The following is a 12,624-nucleotide window of genomic DNA, read 5'->3' on the forward strand; positions in this document are numbered from 1 at the left end:
AAAGGCAACCGACTGGTGTAAGGCATTCATGCTCTGATTTTGTTTTGGTTGGTTTCCTATAGGAAAGTCCTTGCTCCCCGACTCTCATCCCAGGAGAAAGAGACAGGATTGTGATTCTAAAGGCATGTGCTCCATAGGACACCCAGACTTCCTGGGATCAAAGTAAATAGCATTTGAGGCTTAGATCCAATGAGGGCCATTACGCCAGATGGAACAAAAGGAGAGGAAGGAGAAGCTGGCGCCTAGAGATGAGGTATGGAAATGGGCTGTTCTGGGACTGAGGGGCTGAATTCCCAACACTGGGGCTAATGTGATAGGTGGCAACAGAGTTCCTCCTTGACCAAACTTCAGTCCAGCTCCTCTGAGCCCTCTTCTTGTCTAGGCCTCATCATCAGGCCCATCCATGGTCTACCCATAGTAAGAATCCTGTCAAGTCAGTTTAGCAAGCATCCCCCTACCCCTGATATCTCCATTTGGTAACTGTCCATCTACTGAGCCCCTCACTCTGGCTGTACGTCCCAAGTGTCTTTGCTGTATTTGGAGTTGAATTCCAACTTCCCTATCGCAATAGTCTTGAGTAAAGTCTTCCTTATTGTTTTGACACATGTTAAAATATCTTTTCTCTAATAGTCAAGGCCCAAGCTCTGCAGTGCTGAGAATGGGGGAGTGGCCACACGATATGGAGGGAGCTGAGCACTAATGAAAATGGCCCCCGTAGAGAGCAGGGCTGAGGTTCTCTGTGGCCGAGCCCATGTGAGCAGGGAGGACTCCTACAAGGGGAATCTGTATGCCTGACAGAAGCAGAGGACCAGGGACAGCTACAACTTGAAAGAGGAACCACTGAACACGTAGGGCTCAGGACAGCCCTCCCTCCATGCCCACCCCTCATCTCTATTTTCCATGTAGTACATAAGCTTCCACGGTTCCCATACTGCCCTGGGGAGTCAGGCACAGTGTCTTCTCACATAAGACATTTCTCACCAACCACAGCAAGGGAGAGACCCCAAATCAGGCTTAATTTGATTCAGAAAAATAATGTTATGCTTCTTACACTGAGTGTTGGGCAGTGTATTTACAGTGGCTATGTGTGAACATGTGTGTGTGTTATGAGGTCCTCTGTTTAACATCCAGTTCTTCTCTGGGCGTGGCTCAGGGACATGGCTCCACCCTGGTCCATACTTTCCTTCTTCCATTGTGTCACTGGCTGATACTCTTCTGTTACACATTCCCTTCTGTTTCCCATACCATTTATATTGGATTTTTCCGCTAACGCAGCTATCAACCAGAGAAGAACTCCTTGATTCTGCCAGTTATCCAGATTGCGATGAAGTCACATGTCTGTAGCCCAGATGTTAGGGGAGGTTCTTTTTATCTTCAAAACCAAGTTAAATCCTCAGTGTAGCTGTTGTACAACTGTACACAACCAAAGTCTTTCCCAAGATTTAGACAAATTCTCTGCAGGCTTATATGCTTAGAGTTTCTTCTGCCTCCCAGTTTCTTCTTCCCAGGCATGTTCCATATGGTCCCTGCCCTGCACCATGCGAAATTCACACACACACACACACACACACACACACACACACACAAATCCAAACAGCCTTCATGAGGCCAATTGACTTTAAGGAATAGCTGGGGTTATAGGGATAGGGGTGGGACAAACATAAGAAAACAAATGTTCCTGCTCCCCCAAGTCTCTTACTGCCATCAGGCAATGTCCTCCTCCCTCTAGCTCTTTGATCTGCTTCTCTCCTCCCCTTCCTTTCTCCAGTTTCTCTCCAGGTCAAGCAATGCACCTGGCTCTGATGCCTACACCCAAACTTATTTAGACAAACCTATCAAAGTTCTCACCAAATCATGGACTTCCATTTAATAAGACCCCCACTCCCTGGAAAGAAATATGTGTGTGTGTGTGTGTGTGTGTGTGTGTATGTATGTATTCATCCCACACATGGTGAGACACCCAGATCTTTCAAAATATCTCCAGATACAAGTTCTTGCTTCTATCAAATTCCCCTTCTCTGCATTTCATCTCTAATATTATCCTTTTGTATCACCCCAAATCACTTCCAGCCTCTCAAATACTATTTACTTTCGGCTGTGCACGGGGCATCCTGCTATGCTGACCACAAAGAGTAGGGGGCTCAGATTACTGCAGCTCAACAAACAAAAGTTAAGACGAGACGTCCTTGCCCGTACAAATCCTTTGGCCGTTGTAATGAGAAAGACAACTCCAAATACCGTTGAGGGTGTGAAGCGACTAGAATGTTCATACATAGCGGCTGGTTGTGTCCTTGGTAATGTGCATTTAGAACGCTGCTTGGCGCTATTTCCAAAAGCTGAACGTACACATACTTGTTGGTCCTGCAACTCCACCCTTAGGCATCCACAGAACAGATACACATACATATTTTCACCGTAAGACATGTAGGATAATGTTCATAGCAGCACCGACCCTAAGAGCCAAACTGGAAACAACCCAAAAGTCCATCAAGAGTAGAACAAATAATCAGCAGTATAATTATACAGTGGTAGACTATACAGAAATACGAATTGATGAAACACAACTACACACAACATGGATGGGCCAAATGAACATATCGAGTGGAAGAAGCCAGGCACAAGAGAGTACATATCATAGGATTCCATTTACATAAAATTCCGAAAAGCCCATACCAATCCACAGTGTTGGAAATCAGGATATTGATTACTGTTGGATGAATGACTCAAATAGGGAATGAGAATGGATTCTGAAATTCTGGAATGTACCATTTCTTCATCTGAGGGCTAGTTACACGGATATATTCACTTTATGAAAACTAAGCTACGTACACATGACTTGTGTACCTTATGTACATGAACAAGGTGTTAACAGCAGACCTATACTCTTTTTATCCCAGACCTAGATCTGTCTGGATTTTAGGTTTGCGTTCTCCCAGCACTTGGATGGTAAATGAATGGCACAGTGCCTTCAATATGTCCCAAGATACATTTGGAATGTTGGGTCCCAGGGCCAGACATATGTTTTGTATGCTGCGAAAATCTCTGCTCTGTGAGAAAGCACGTGGGCTGGGAAACCTGAGAATTGTAGGCCTACGTGACAGATGGGAAACCGAGATAGAACCTTCTTTGCCTAAGGACAAACTCCACACACCATGGCCTTATCACCAGCAATCATACACACTCTCTAGGTGGGTGAGGAGGGACCCAAGCATCTATGCACACAGGCAGTTGATAGGCCCCCCCCTTGAAACAGAAGGGCTGTGGGGCACCTGGGTGGCTCAGTCGGTTAAGCGTCATGATCTCACTGTTCAGGAGTTCAAGCCCCACGTCGGGCTCTGTGCTGACAGCTCAGAGCCTGGAGCCTGCTTCAGATTCTGTGTCTCCCTCTCTCTCTGCCCCTCCCCTGCTCATGCTCCGCATGTCTCTCTCTCTCTCTCTCTCTCTCTCTCAAAAATAAATAAGCTTAAAAAAAGAACAAAAGAAACAGAAGGGCTGTGCATGCTCTTCCCTGCCCTTAATCCATCTTAAAAACTGAGAAAACATAGTGCTGAATGAAATGCTGTCGGGTTGTGTGAGTTTGATTGTGGGTGGAGCATGTTACCCACACAATAGTACAACCATGTATTGTACTTCAGTAAAAAGTTTACTAAAGAAAAAAAAAAAGCCCTTTGGCTACTCTTGCCCAATGAGTATTTACACTGAACATATTTTGCGCTTGGCCTGCAGATTCCGTCTGTTTCAGAGCTTCCCTCGCTCCTTTGAGCTCCTGTCTTTTCTTGTTTAGGGCTCTCCTCGGCGACCAAGCCCTAACCTGCCTGTTCATTTGTTATGCAGAGTTGTTTATTGCGCTGTCTCACCCCAAACTATTTAAGCTATCCACAGAGAACTCCTCACAAGAACAAATACTAGCATTGTTTACAAAACGGGGTTCCCTTCTAAGAGAAGTTCTGTGACTTCTTTAAAGAAATTTTTTTGTTTTTTTTTTTTTAAGAAATTTTTTCTTTTGCTAGACAAAGAACGATGAATCTCTGTCTAAAAACATTCCAAATTCAGGGCAGCTGGGTGGCTCAGTTGGTTAAGCCTCCAACTTTGGCTCAGGTCATGATCTCATGGTTGGTGAGTTCCAGGCCCACATCGGGCTCTGTGCTGCCAGCTCGGAGCCTGGAGCCTGCTTCGGATTCTGTGTCTCCCTCTCTGCCTGCCCCTCCCCTGCTCACCCACTGTCTCTCTCTTTCTCAAAAGTGAATAAACATTAAAAACAAAAAGACATTCCAAATTCACCCATTATCTGGCACCTCAGTTACATACATATTATCTCCAGTTACTTCTGTTTCTTAGTAGCTCACGCTCTGATGAAGTGTTAAAACAAAAGGAATAGAGCTTGCCTACCACCACCCAATGATTGCTCATAGGAGAGCTGGCGGCTGCCATCACACCTCCAGGAAGGACTCCTCTCTGGACTCACTCCCGCTCTGAACTCCGTCTCCCTGCATCGCAGTGATCGTGACGGCGGGATGCCCTGTGGTCAATCCTAACTCTTCAGCATCGGGATGTCCTCTTCTGTTGCCATAACATTAACCTTCCCCCCGGCCTTGGCTTTTGCTGGTTTGATAGTCTCATGCCCTCTTGCACGTAACTTCTGCGTATCTTATTTGACCTAAGATCTCAGTAGTGGGAGCCCTGTCTCGCCTCCCATATCATGAGGAAAAAGGGTCTGATAGTCTCAGAAACACCACGGGATCTCATACAAGTATTTCCGAGACCACCACTTGAATTATCAAAGTTGGCCATTCTCGCGTCGGATGCTCATCATTTCAGTGCACTGACCAAGTACCACTGATACTTAAATACATCATTCTTGGAACAGGGAAATAGGACTTAAAAGTCACAGCTGCTGCCACACGGCAACTCAGAATCTACTGGGAATCCTAACGCAGAACCACGACGCAGGGTAGGGCGGTATCAGACGACAGACTCCCAGCGCGAAACCTCACGATGACAACACGTGTGCCTTCTGCCACACCCTTCTTCCTACGCTAATTCTGAAACGCTCACAATGATCAAGACACATTTCCAATCATTCCTACAAACAGCGCCCGAGGAATTAAGATTTAATTATGACCGTGGTTATTTTTATCTTGAATCCAAAACCCCGGGCTTCAGAAATAATGGAGTTGGAGGTGACGTTTGGCTCTCTTGTGTTTGCCTCCTCTTGTTCTTATGAGAAAAGCAAGCCGTCTTCTAGAGAGGTACTGGAGGAATTTCCTATGACAAAATAAGGCTTCTTACAGAAGCCCTATAAATACAGAGAACAAACGGATGGTTGCTGGAGAGAGGGGGTGGGGGTGGGAGATACAGGCTTCCAGTTGTAGAATAAATAAGTCACAGGAATAAAAGGCGGAGCATATGAAATATTGTCAGTGATGTAGTAATAACAATGTATGGTGACAGATGGCAGCCGCACTTGTGGTGAGCACAGCATAACATAACAGAGACATTGAATCACTATGCTGTCTACCTGAAACGAATATAATGTTAACTATACACAAAAAAAATTGTTTGAGAATTTAACTCAGAAAAGATATGAAATCTTCAAAATGTGTCACTTTTCTTTACCCAACTGTGCAATAAGCATTCTTTGACACTGTAGGGAAAAGAAAAGAAAATAGATCCATTACCCGTTTTAAAAGGAGGCTTCTTAAGTCATCCAATTTCACATGGACAAAGCATGAAACTTTAGAATTCAAATTCAAGTTCTCAACTGACCCTGACAATGGATATTACTGGAAACAGAAATGTCACCGGGACCTGTTCAAAGAACTTTGCCTTCACAGTGTTTAAAACTGGAATACAAGAAACTGTCTCCAAAATAATCAGGTATGTGCAAAACCACGTCCTTAAATAACATAGGGGAGATTATAAAAGACAGTTTAAGAATGTTCACATTCATGTGTCTTGTAAAGGTGCATCTTCCACAAAGGCCCGTCCAGCTCAAAAGGGTTGAATTCTGCAGGGGAGGCTCCTTTATTCCATGAGTTGGCAGAGTTTTTCACTCTCAGGGGCTCCCAGGGCTCTTCTCAGGAAGAGCAGCCACTATGAAGACCGCTATGGAGCATTTTCCCCCTCTTCACGTATGGGACACGGAGAACAACACAGAAAAATGAGAGTCGGAAAGTCCCTTTCAAAGACATCCCTGTAGAAAATATGACTGTCAGAGTATTTTTAAATTTTAAAGTTTGAAAAGCCTGTGATCTTTGCACTGTTTCCAAGAGTCAGCAACTCTAAAGGAAGGTGTTCATCATCAGTGACCCCGAACAGGATTTCCTTTTGTGATAATTTTGCAAGATGATCCTCTGGGTTGGCCTCCCATTCGTGTCACCAGGTCTCCGCAATCTCTGTGAGCACCTGCAGCAACTCAGTGAACGTCGGGCGGCCTTTGGGTTTCTGGAAAAGGGAAATAAAGATGGTCAGCTCAGCCTAGAATTCACTCAGATACCGGCTCTGGAACGGGCTGGCAGGGACCTGGATTTAGCTGGTTCTCCACCAATGGAAGAGAACGACACCTTGGCTGACGCAAAGGACAAGACTGGTAGTCGAATGAAGCATGAGTGTGAAAATATAAGAGTAGAGGGCTGCAAAAATAAAATAGCCTGAGCTGCCGACACCAGCCACAGGTGGCTATTTAAATTTAAATTAATTAAAATTAAATATATTTTGGAATTCAATTCTCAGTCACACTAGCCACTTTCCAATTTTTCAAGAGCCAGGCGTGGGTACCATATTGGAGAGGTCAGACATAACACATTTCCACCATCACAGAAAGTCCCACTGGACAGCACTGCCCTAGAGATCTTTTCGGGTGACATGATGTGCACGGGGTAAAAAAAAAAGGGCTGGGAGAGAATGGGCATTCAGAGTACCAGGCTATCGCACTCTGCCCCAGTTATTTACTACATTTGGTCCCCTGTAGAAGGAAAGATTTCAGTCAGAAAGCACAAGCCATGTTTTCATAAAGGACTTTGCAGGTCCTGGGGCATAGACTGTGCAGTCTTAAGGCTCAGTCAACAAAATCCACGGTCATGGAGACAAGGTCTGGAACATTTTTCCTATTTCACCAGGGGATGTGGTTTGGCTTTGGCTCCACGAGGGTAGAAAAGATGACACTGTTGGCATCTTTGAAATCCATGGGAAACAGAACTACTCACGGTAGCCACATTCTCACAAAGATCGCTGGCAACTGGGTTCATGGGGAGCCCCCACTCTTAGTGGTTTATAAACACATGGCATCGATAAAAAGGATCAAGCAGAAGGATACGTAAGCACACGTTCGAGTCCTCCTGGAGATTCCAGGAATAATTTGTGGAGTTTTTTGAGGAGGCTGACGTTCTGCAGGTAGTAGAGCCTATGAAACAGTTATGTGTGTATCAGTGTGTGCGTATCAGTACTAACATAATCATATTTGAATTTAAAGGGACCTAAGCACTTAGGACCTAAGCACTTAAACCTGAATTTAAAGGGCACTAAGGTGGAATTTAGACCACCTTAAAGAGTTGTGGGTAAATCACCTTTTGCAAACAAGTAAATCAGCATAACTAAAAACGTTGTTTTTTTTTTTTTTTAAGGCACAGAGTGAATATTTATTTATCACAGAAATTAAACCTATGTTCTGACTACAATTTGAAACTGACATCACTTACGGGGTCCTCCTGCCAGCCTCGGATTTACTCTCCTTTTTCCTCTCCACCGAGAAATAAAAATCTCAATAAGAGTTATATTTTATGCCATGTACCTGTATATTGTTCCACATACGATATAGGTTTCTGAGCTATTTACATTGTTATTGCAGAGAAGCTCTTAAGACAGCCATTGGCTAATAGCTCATTTAACATTTTCCGATGTTTTTCAAGATTCCTTGCAGAGCAGCTCATCATATGCATAATATTTTCATACATCAAGGATCTTTATAAAATTAATACATCTCTGGAATGTGAACAACATCACTCTTGAAATACTGAGTTTTTCAGTCATCATGGTTTCTCAGCCAGGAGAAAACTCCTCATTTAGCTGCGGTTTTTCTTGACTAACACTGTCAGCTGGAGACAGAAAGCTGTCAAAAATCACAGAGGAGTCTGATATGAAGGAGAGAGGTGTGTTGAGTTTGTGCCCAGAAAAGATAGAATATGCCTGGCTTTATTTTTAAGCTCAGCATTTCAAGAAAAAGAAAACCTGGACCCCCACGCCCCCAGAGAGAATTTCCTGACTCGAAGTTTCTGACACACTTTCTGTCTTGATTCCTATTCTGGCTTAATCTATCAGGAGTCTTGAGTGCCCAAAAAAGAGCTGAAACCCATTAGCCTGGGGAAAACAAGACAAATTGCAGGAGACTGAAGTAAATAAAAACACCCTCCTTCTCTTTCAATGTGGAAATTTACCAAACCTGATTCTACTCTGTTTCCACCCACAAGTTCTTAAAGGAGTAAAACACCTCATCGCTTAAGTTCTAGTAGCACCGAGAGTTTCTGCAGGAGCCAATCTGAGAAAAATAAGACTTGAAAAATGCACTGAATTCTCCAGAGGAAAGGCTGTTGCTAAAAACAAAATGGACTTGGGGCCCCTGGGTGGCTTAGTTGGTTAAGCGTCTGACTTCAGCTCAGGTCATGATCTTGCAGTTCGTGGGTTCGAGCCCTGTGTCGGGCTCTGTACTGACAGCTCAGAGCCTGGAGCCTGCTTCAAGTTCTGTGTCTCCCTCTCTCTGCCCTTCCCTCACTCATGCTCTGTCTCTCTCTCTCAAAAGTAAATAAACATTAAAAATAATAATAATAATAAATAAAAACAAAATGGACTAACGACCTTATGGTGGCACCTTCACATAGAAATAGTACTCCTGGGGGAGCCTGGGTGGCTCAGTCGCTTAAGCGTCCGACTTCAGCTCAGGTCATGATCTCGCGGCCCCGCATCGGGCTCTGTGCTGACAGTTCGGATTCTGTGTCTCCCTCTGTCTCTCTGCCCCTCTCCTGCTCGTGTGCTCTCTATTGCTCTCTCTCTCAAAAAGTACAGAAACGTTAAAAATTTTTTTAATTTAAAAAAAAAGAAATAGTACTTCTGGCTCTTAGGGATCATTATCAGGAAACAACCCCTCTTCCTGCCATGCTGGAGTCCTCAGGTAACGCTTGTGACACTCAGGTCTGTTCTCAGATGCTGGGAATGCCAACTTCGTAGGAAAGCAGGGGACACTCACCTCATGCCAGCAGCCGTACATGACTTCATATATGGACATTGGTGCCAGTTGAGGACGGTACAGCCTGAAGCCTTTAGAAATGGCTTCCACAACTTGCAAATTTGACTTATTTTCAAAAGGCATTTTTCCTTCTGTAAAAACTTCCCACATCAAAACTCCTACACATAAAATGCATGTAAACAAGAGGTTACTTGAAACGGCAAGAACTGTTTCCAACCACAAGGCCTCCTTTCCCTCTTCCAGCCTCTGAATTATAATCATCCAGAATGAGAACGGTTCTGTCTAGGAATCAGACTATGTGTACTGGAGTTTTCGAACAGGCCTCTCATCTGAAAACATTCCAAGTAAAAACAATGCCTTTCTTTCCCGTTGGTCTTGACTTGCCTCCCTAGTGAAAGCAAGTGCTGCCAGCACTTTTGTTTCTAAGTATGCTCATGTCTTCACACCCTGAAATCAACATTCTGCCATTCCCTCTGCCATTCCATGGAAAATGACAGAATTGTGGGAGCCTCTGCTGCCTGCTAAGGCCAAGAGTTTCCCGACCAGTAGATGGCGCATGTTCCCCTCTTCCCACTGAAAGATGAGGCTGCTGGGTAGGGCGGAATATCTAGCAGGGGCTTGGTACCTAAGCAGATATTCTATAATCACCGATTGATTGACTGATTGATCAGTGAAACTCCTTCAGTGCTCTCATCTGGACTTCATTTAATTATTCACTGATTCTAAGAATATGTATTATGCATTGATTAGGGGCCAGGAGTCTGCTAGAGCCAGAAGATTCTAAGAACGAGACCAGTCCGTGTGCTCAAGAAGCTCACTGTCCAGTGGGAAGTAGAGACAAGTGGTCACGTAAAGCTCAGAAATTCTAACTGTTCTGCAGCCACTTGATGAGGTCCTTGTGTTTCTATCCATGAATCTTACAACTTAACTGCTCTCCCGTAGAGCTTAAAATGTCACCTGCCAAGACGACCACAAGTCAGTCGACAGCTAAAGAGATCAATGATACAAGCTTAACCTTATGTGGACAATAACATTCACACCCTTCTGAGGGTTCAGATGTCTTTCCAAACCCAAGAAGCTATCGGGAGAGGTCTGGGCTAAAGAGAATAGCTTATTGCACATTTATTGCCACTTCTTGAAAACCAACTTGAAGCACAAACTCTACTGGACACGGTCTACGGTGTCTCCTCCTCAGTGAAGAACGTTACACAATATAAACTCCAGTTGACAGTTCCCAAGGAGGCCAACATCTAAATTCCACCAAGTTTGAAGGTAATGGAATAAATGAGGTGGAGTTGCTTCGTAGTCAGACAATGAAGTGTATCAATTACACTCAAAATTCAGTGACACCTTAAGATTCCTTTTCCTTGCAAGTCTCTGTGGTGTAGAAAAGTTGGCTGAGTTTGTTTTCTAGATCAGTAGACTCTTTGTTATAGTTTTACAGCAAGTGCTCAATGGGAAAGGAAAAGATCCAAAAGTAGACTTCTGTAAGAAGGTGCATGACACAAGTTGCCAAAGACAGCCTGGATGTGTTTAGAACACCTAAGATAGAAGCACAGTTGCAAAAAGACCTTTTTCAAATGCCACATCATATTAAAAACTCAAACCTTAAAAAAGACTGGCCTTGTAGTAAATCAGCCACCATCAAATGAATATCAAATTTACTCACCAAACGACCAGACGTCAGATTTGCTGCTGTACTTGTTGAAGTGGAAAACTTCAGGAGGGGACCACTTGATGGGGAACTTGGCCCCAGAAGAACTGATATACTCATCATCCAAAACGTACCTAAGGTTATTAGATCCAAAGGTTACTAGGTCCAAAACACCTTGTGCTAAATACCTCCAAGTTCAGTTTAGTTCAACCCCCCTTAGTCTGCTTCAAGTTCTAAAAGAGAAAGCATTTTACCCCAGAAATGTTCCGCATACCTTCTCTTGTTTACCAAAGTGGGAAAGTATCCTATACAGTGATTCCTCCCCGAACCAAGCCTCAATTCTGTTTATTTTATTTGGGTTTCAGAAAACCAGAGCAATTCTTCAAAATCGATTGGAGTTGGTAACCCACTGACTACCTTAGTTACGACAAACTCTTAATTCTGCAAAGGAGCATGTTGATGCTCTAATAACCAAAGTTATAAAACGAAAAGTAACAAATAGGGCCACCTGGGTGACTCAGTTGGCTAAGTGTCCGACTTCAGCTCAGGTCATGATCTCATGGTTTCTGGGTTTGAGCCCCGCATCCGGCTCTGTGCTGACAGCTCAGAGCCTGAAGCCTGCTTCAGATTCTGTGTCTCCCTCTCTCTCTCTGCCCCTCCTCTGCTCACGCTCTCTCTCTCTCAAAAAGCAAATAAACATTAAAAAAATAATAAATAAATATATATACATGGCAAAGAACAAATTCAAGTTTAGGTGCCTTATTTTCTTTCCTCATGCATAGATGTTTTGTGAGGCAGAGGAAGGGGAAAATAAAAATATTGAATATAATACATTTGTTGTAAAAAATTGCCAGTGCGTTAAAATGGCCCTATATGAAATCAATAATAACTACCACCTCCTTTTAAAAACTACAAAAATAATGGGGCGCCTGGGTGGCGCAGTCGGTTAAGCGTCCGACTTCAGCCAGGTCACGATCTCGCGGTCCGTGAGTTCGAGCCCCGCGTCAGGCTCTGGGCTGATGGCTCAGAGCCTGGAGCCTGTTTCCGATTCTGTGTCTCCCTCTCTCTCTGCCCCTCCCCCATTCATGCTCTGTCTCTCTCTGTCCCAAAAATAAATAAACGTTGAAAAAAAAAATTAAAAAAAAAACAACTACAAAAATATTAAACTTCTCTCTTTTTTGAGAATTGTAGGCAGGAGCATCCAAGTATGGGAACGTGGAGAGAAGAGATGATAACTAGGTCGTGCTGTGTAGCCCCTGGAGTGGACAGCATAGTATTTTTGAATTATTACTGCGTCCTCGCACTCTCTTTTTTTTCCCCACATACCCTACTTCTGCCCACCTTTAAGTGCTTTCTTGAGCCAGAGGTCATTCCACTGAGGGAAAGAGTGGGTAATAGAAAACAAAAGGGAAAGAGCCATTTTTCATAGCTTTGGAATTTCAAAGTTCTAAGCATTCTGGAGAAGGAGAAGGACTGAGTTGTTAACAAAATATTTGGCAGAATGGCCCATAAATAAGAGCGATCTCACCACCACCACCCATCCCTCCAGAAAAAGACACCTGCAGCTGGGAGGTGGGAGAGAATAAAGGGAAAGGGAAGGCGTATTAGACATTAGGGGGCGGCAGAGACAGGGTCCTGTACCCTGCACCCTACAAGGGCTTCCAGGATCACACTGCATGAGAAAAAGGCCCCACTTCCCACAGTAGGTTGGTGGGATTCAAGAGCAAAACAG

At 44.0% G+C, this 12,624-nt stretch overlaps 1 protein-coding gene across 2 annotated transcripts in view; it reads right to left on the minus strand.

Moving 5' to 3' along the window:
- Positions 1–4,194: 4,194 nt before the first annotated feature.
- TXK (TXK tyrosine kinase) overlaps positions 4,195–12,624 on the minus strand; it is a 47,680-nt gene continuing 39,250 nt past the window's right edge. Inside the window, exons 12-15 of one of the 2 annotated variants that reach the window (XR_006964306.1) lie at positions 10,908–11,026; positions 9,239–9,396; positions 7,206–7,402; positions 6,368–6,444 (exon numbers count right to left, since the gene is read on the minus strand). Coding sequence is in view for 1 of the 2 variants with exons in the window: in XM_047091200.1 (XP_046947156.1) it covers positions 6,376–6,444; positions 9,239–9,396; positions 10,908–11,026 (346 nt within the window). In the remaining variant the exon portion in view is untranslated. Of the gene's footprint in view, positions 6,445–7,205; positions 7,403–9,238; positions 9,397–10,907; positions 11,027–12,624 lie in introns of both variants that reach the window. The other variant, XM_047091200.1, reaches the window with a different exon arrangement.

This window comes from Lynx rufus, unplaced genomic scaffold (genome assembly GCF_022079265.1).
Source record: "Lynx rufus isolate CCGP_SWC_20201006 ecotype Redwood Valley unplaced genomic scaffold, mLynRuf1.p SCAF_3, whole genome shotgun sequence".
NCBI lineage: Eukaryota > Metazoa > Chordata > Mammalia > Carnivora > Felidae > Lynx > Lynx rufus.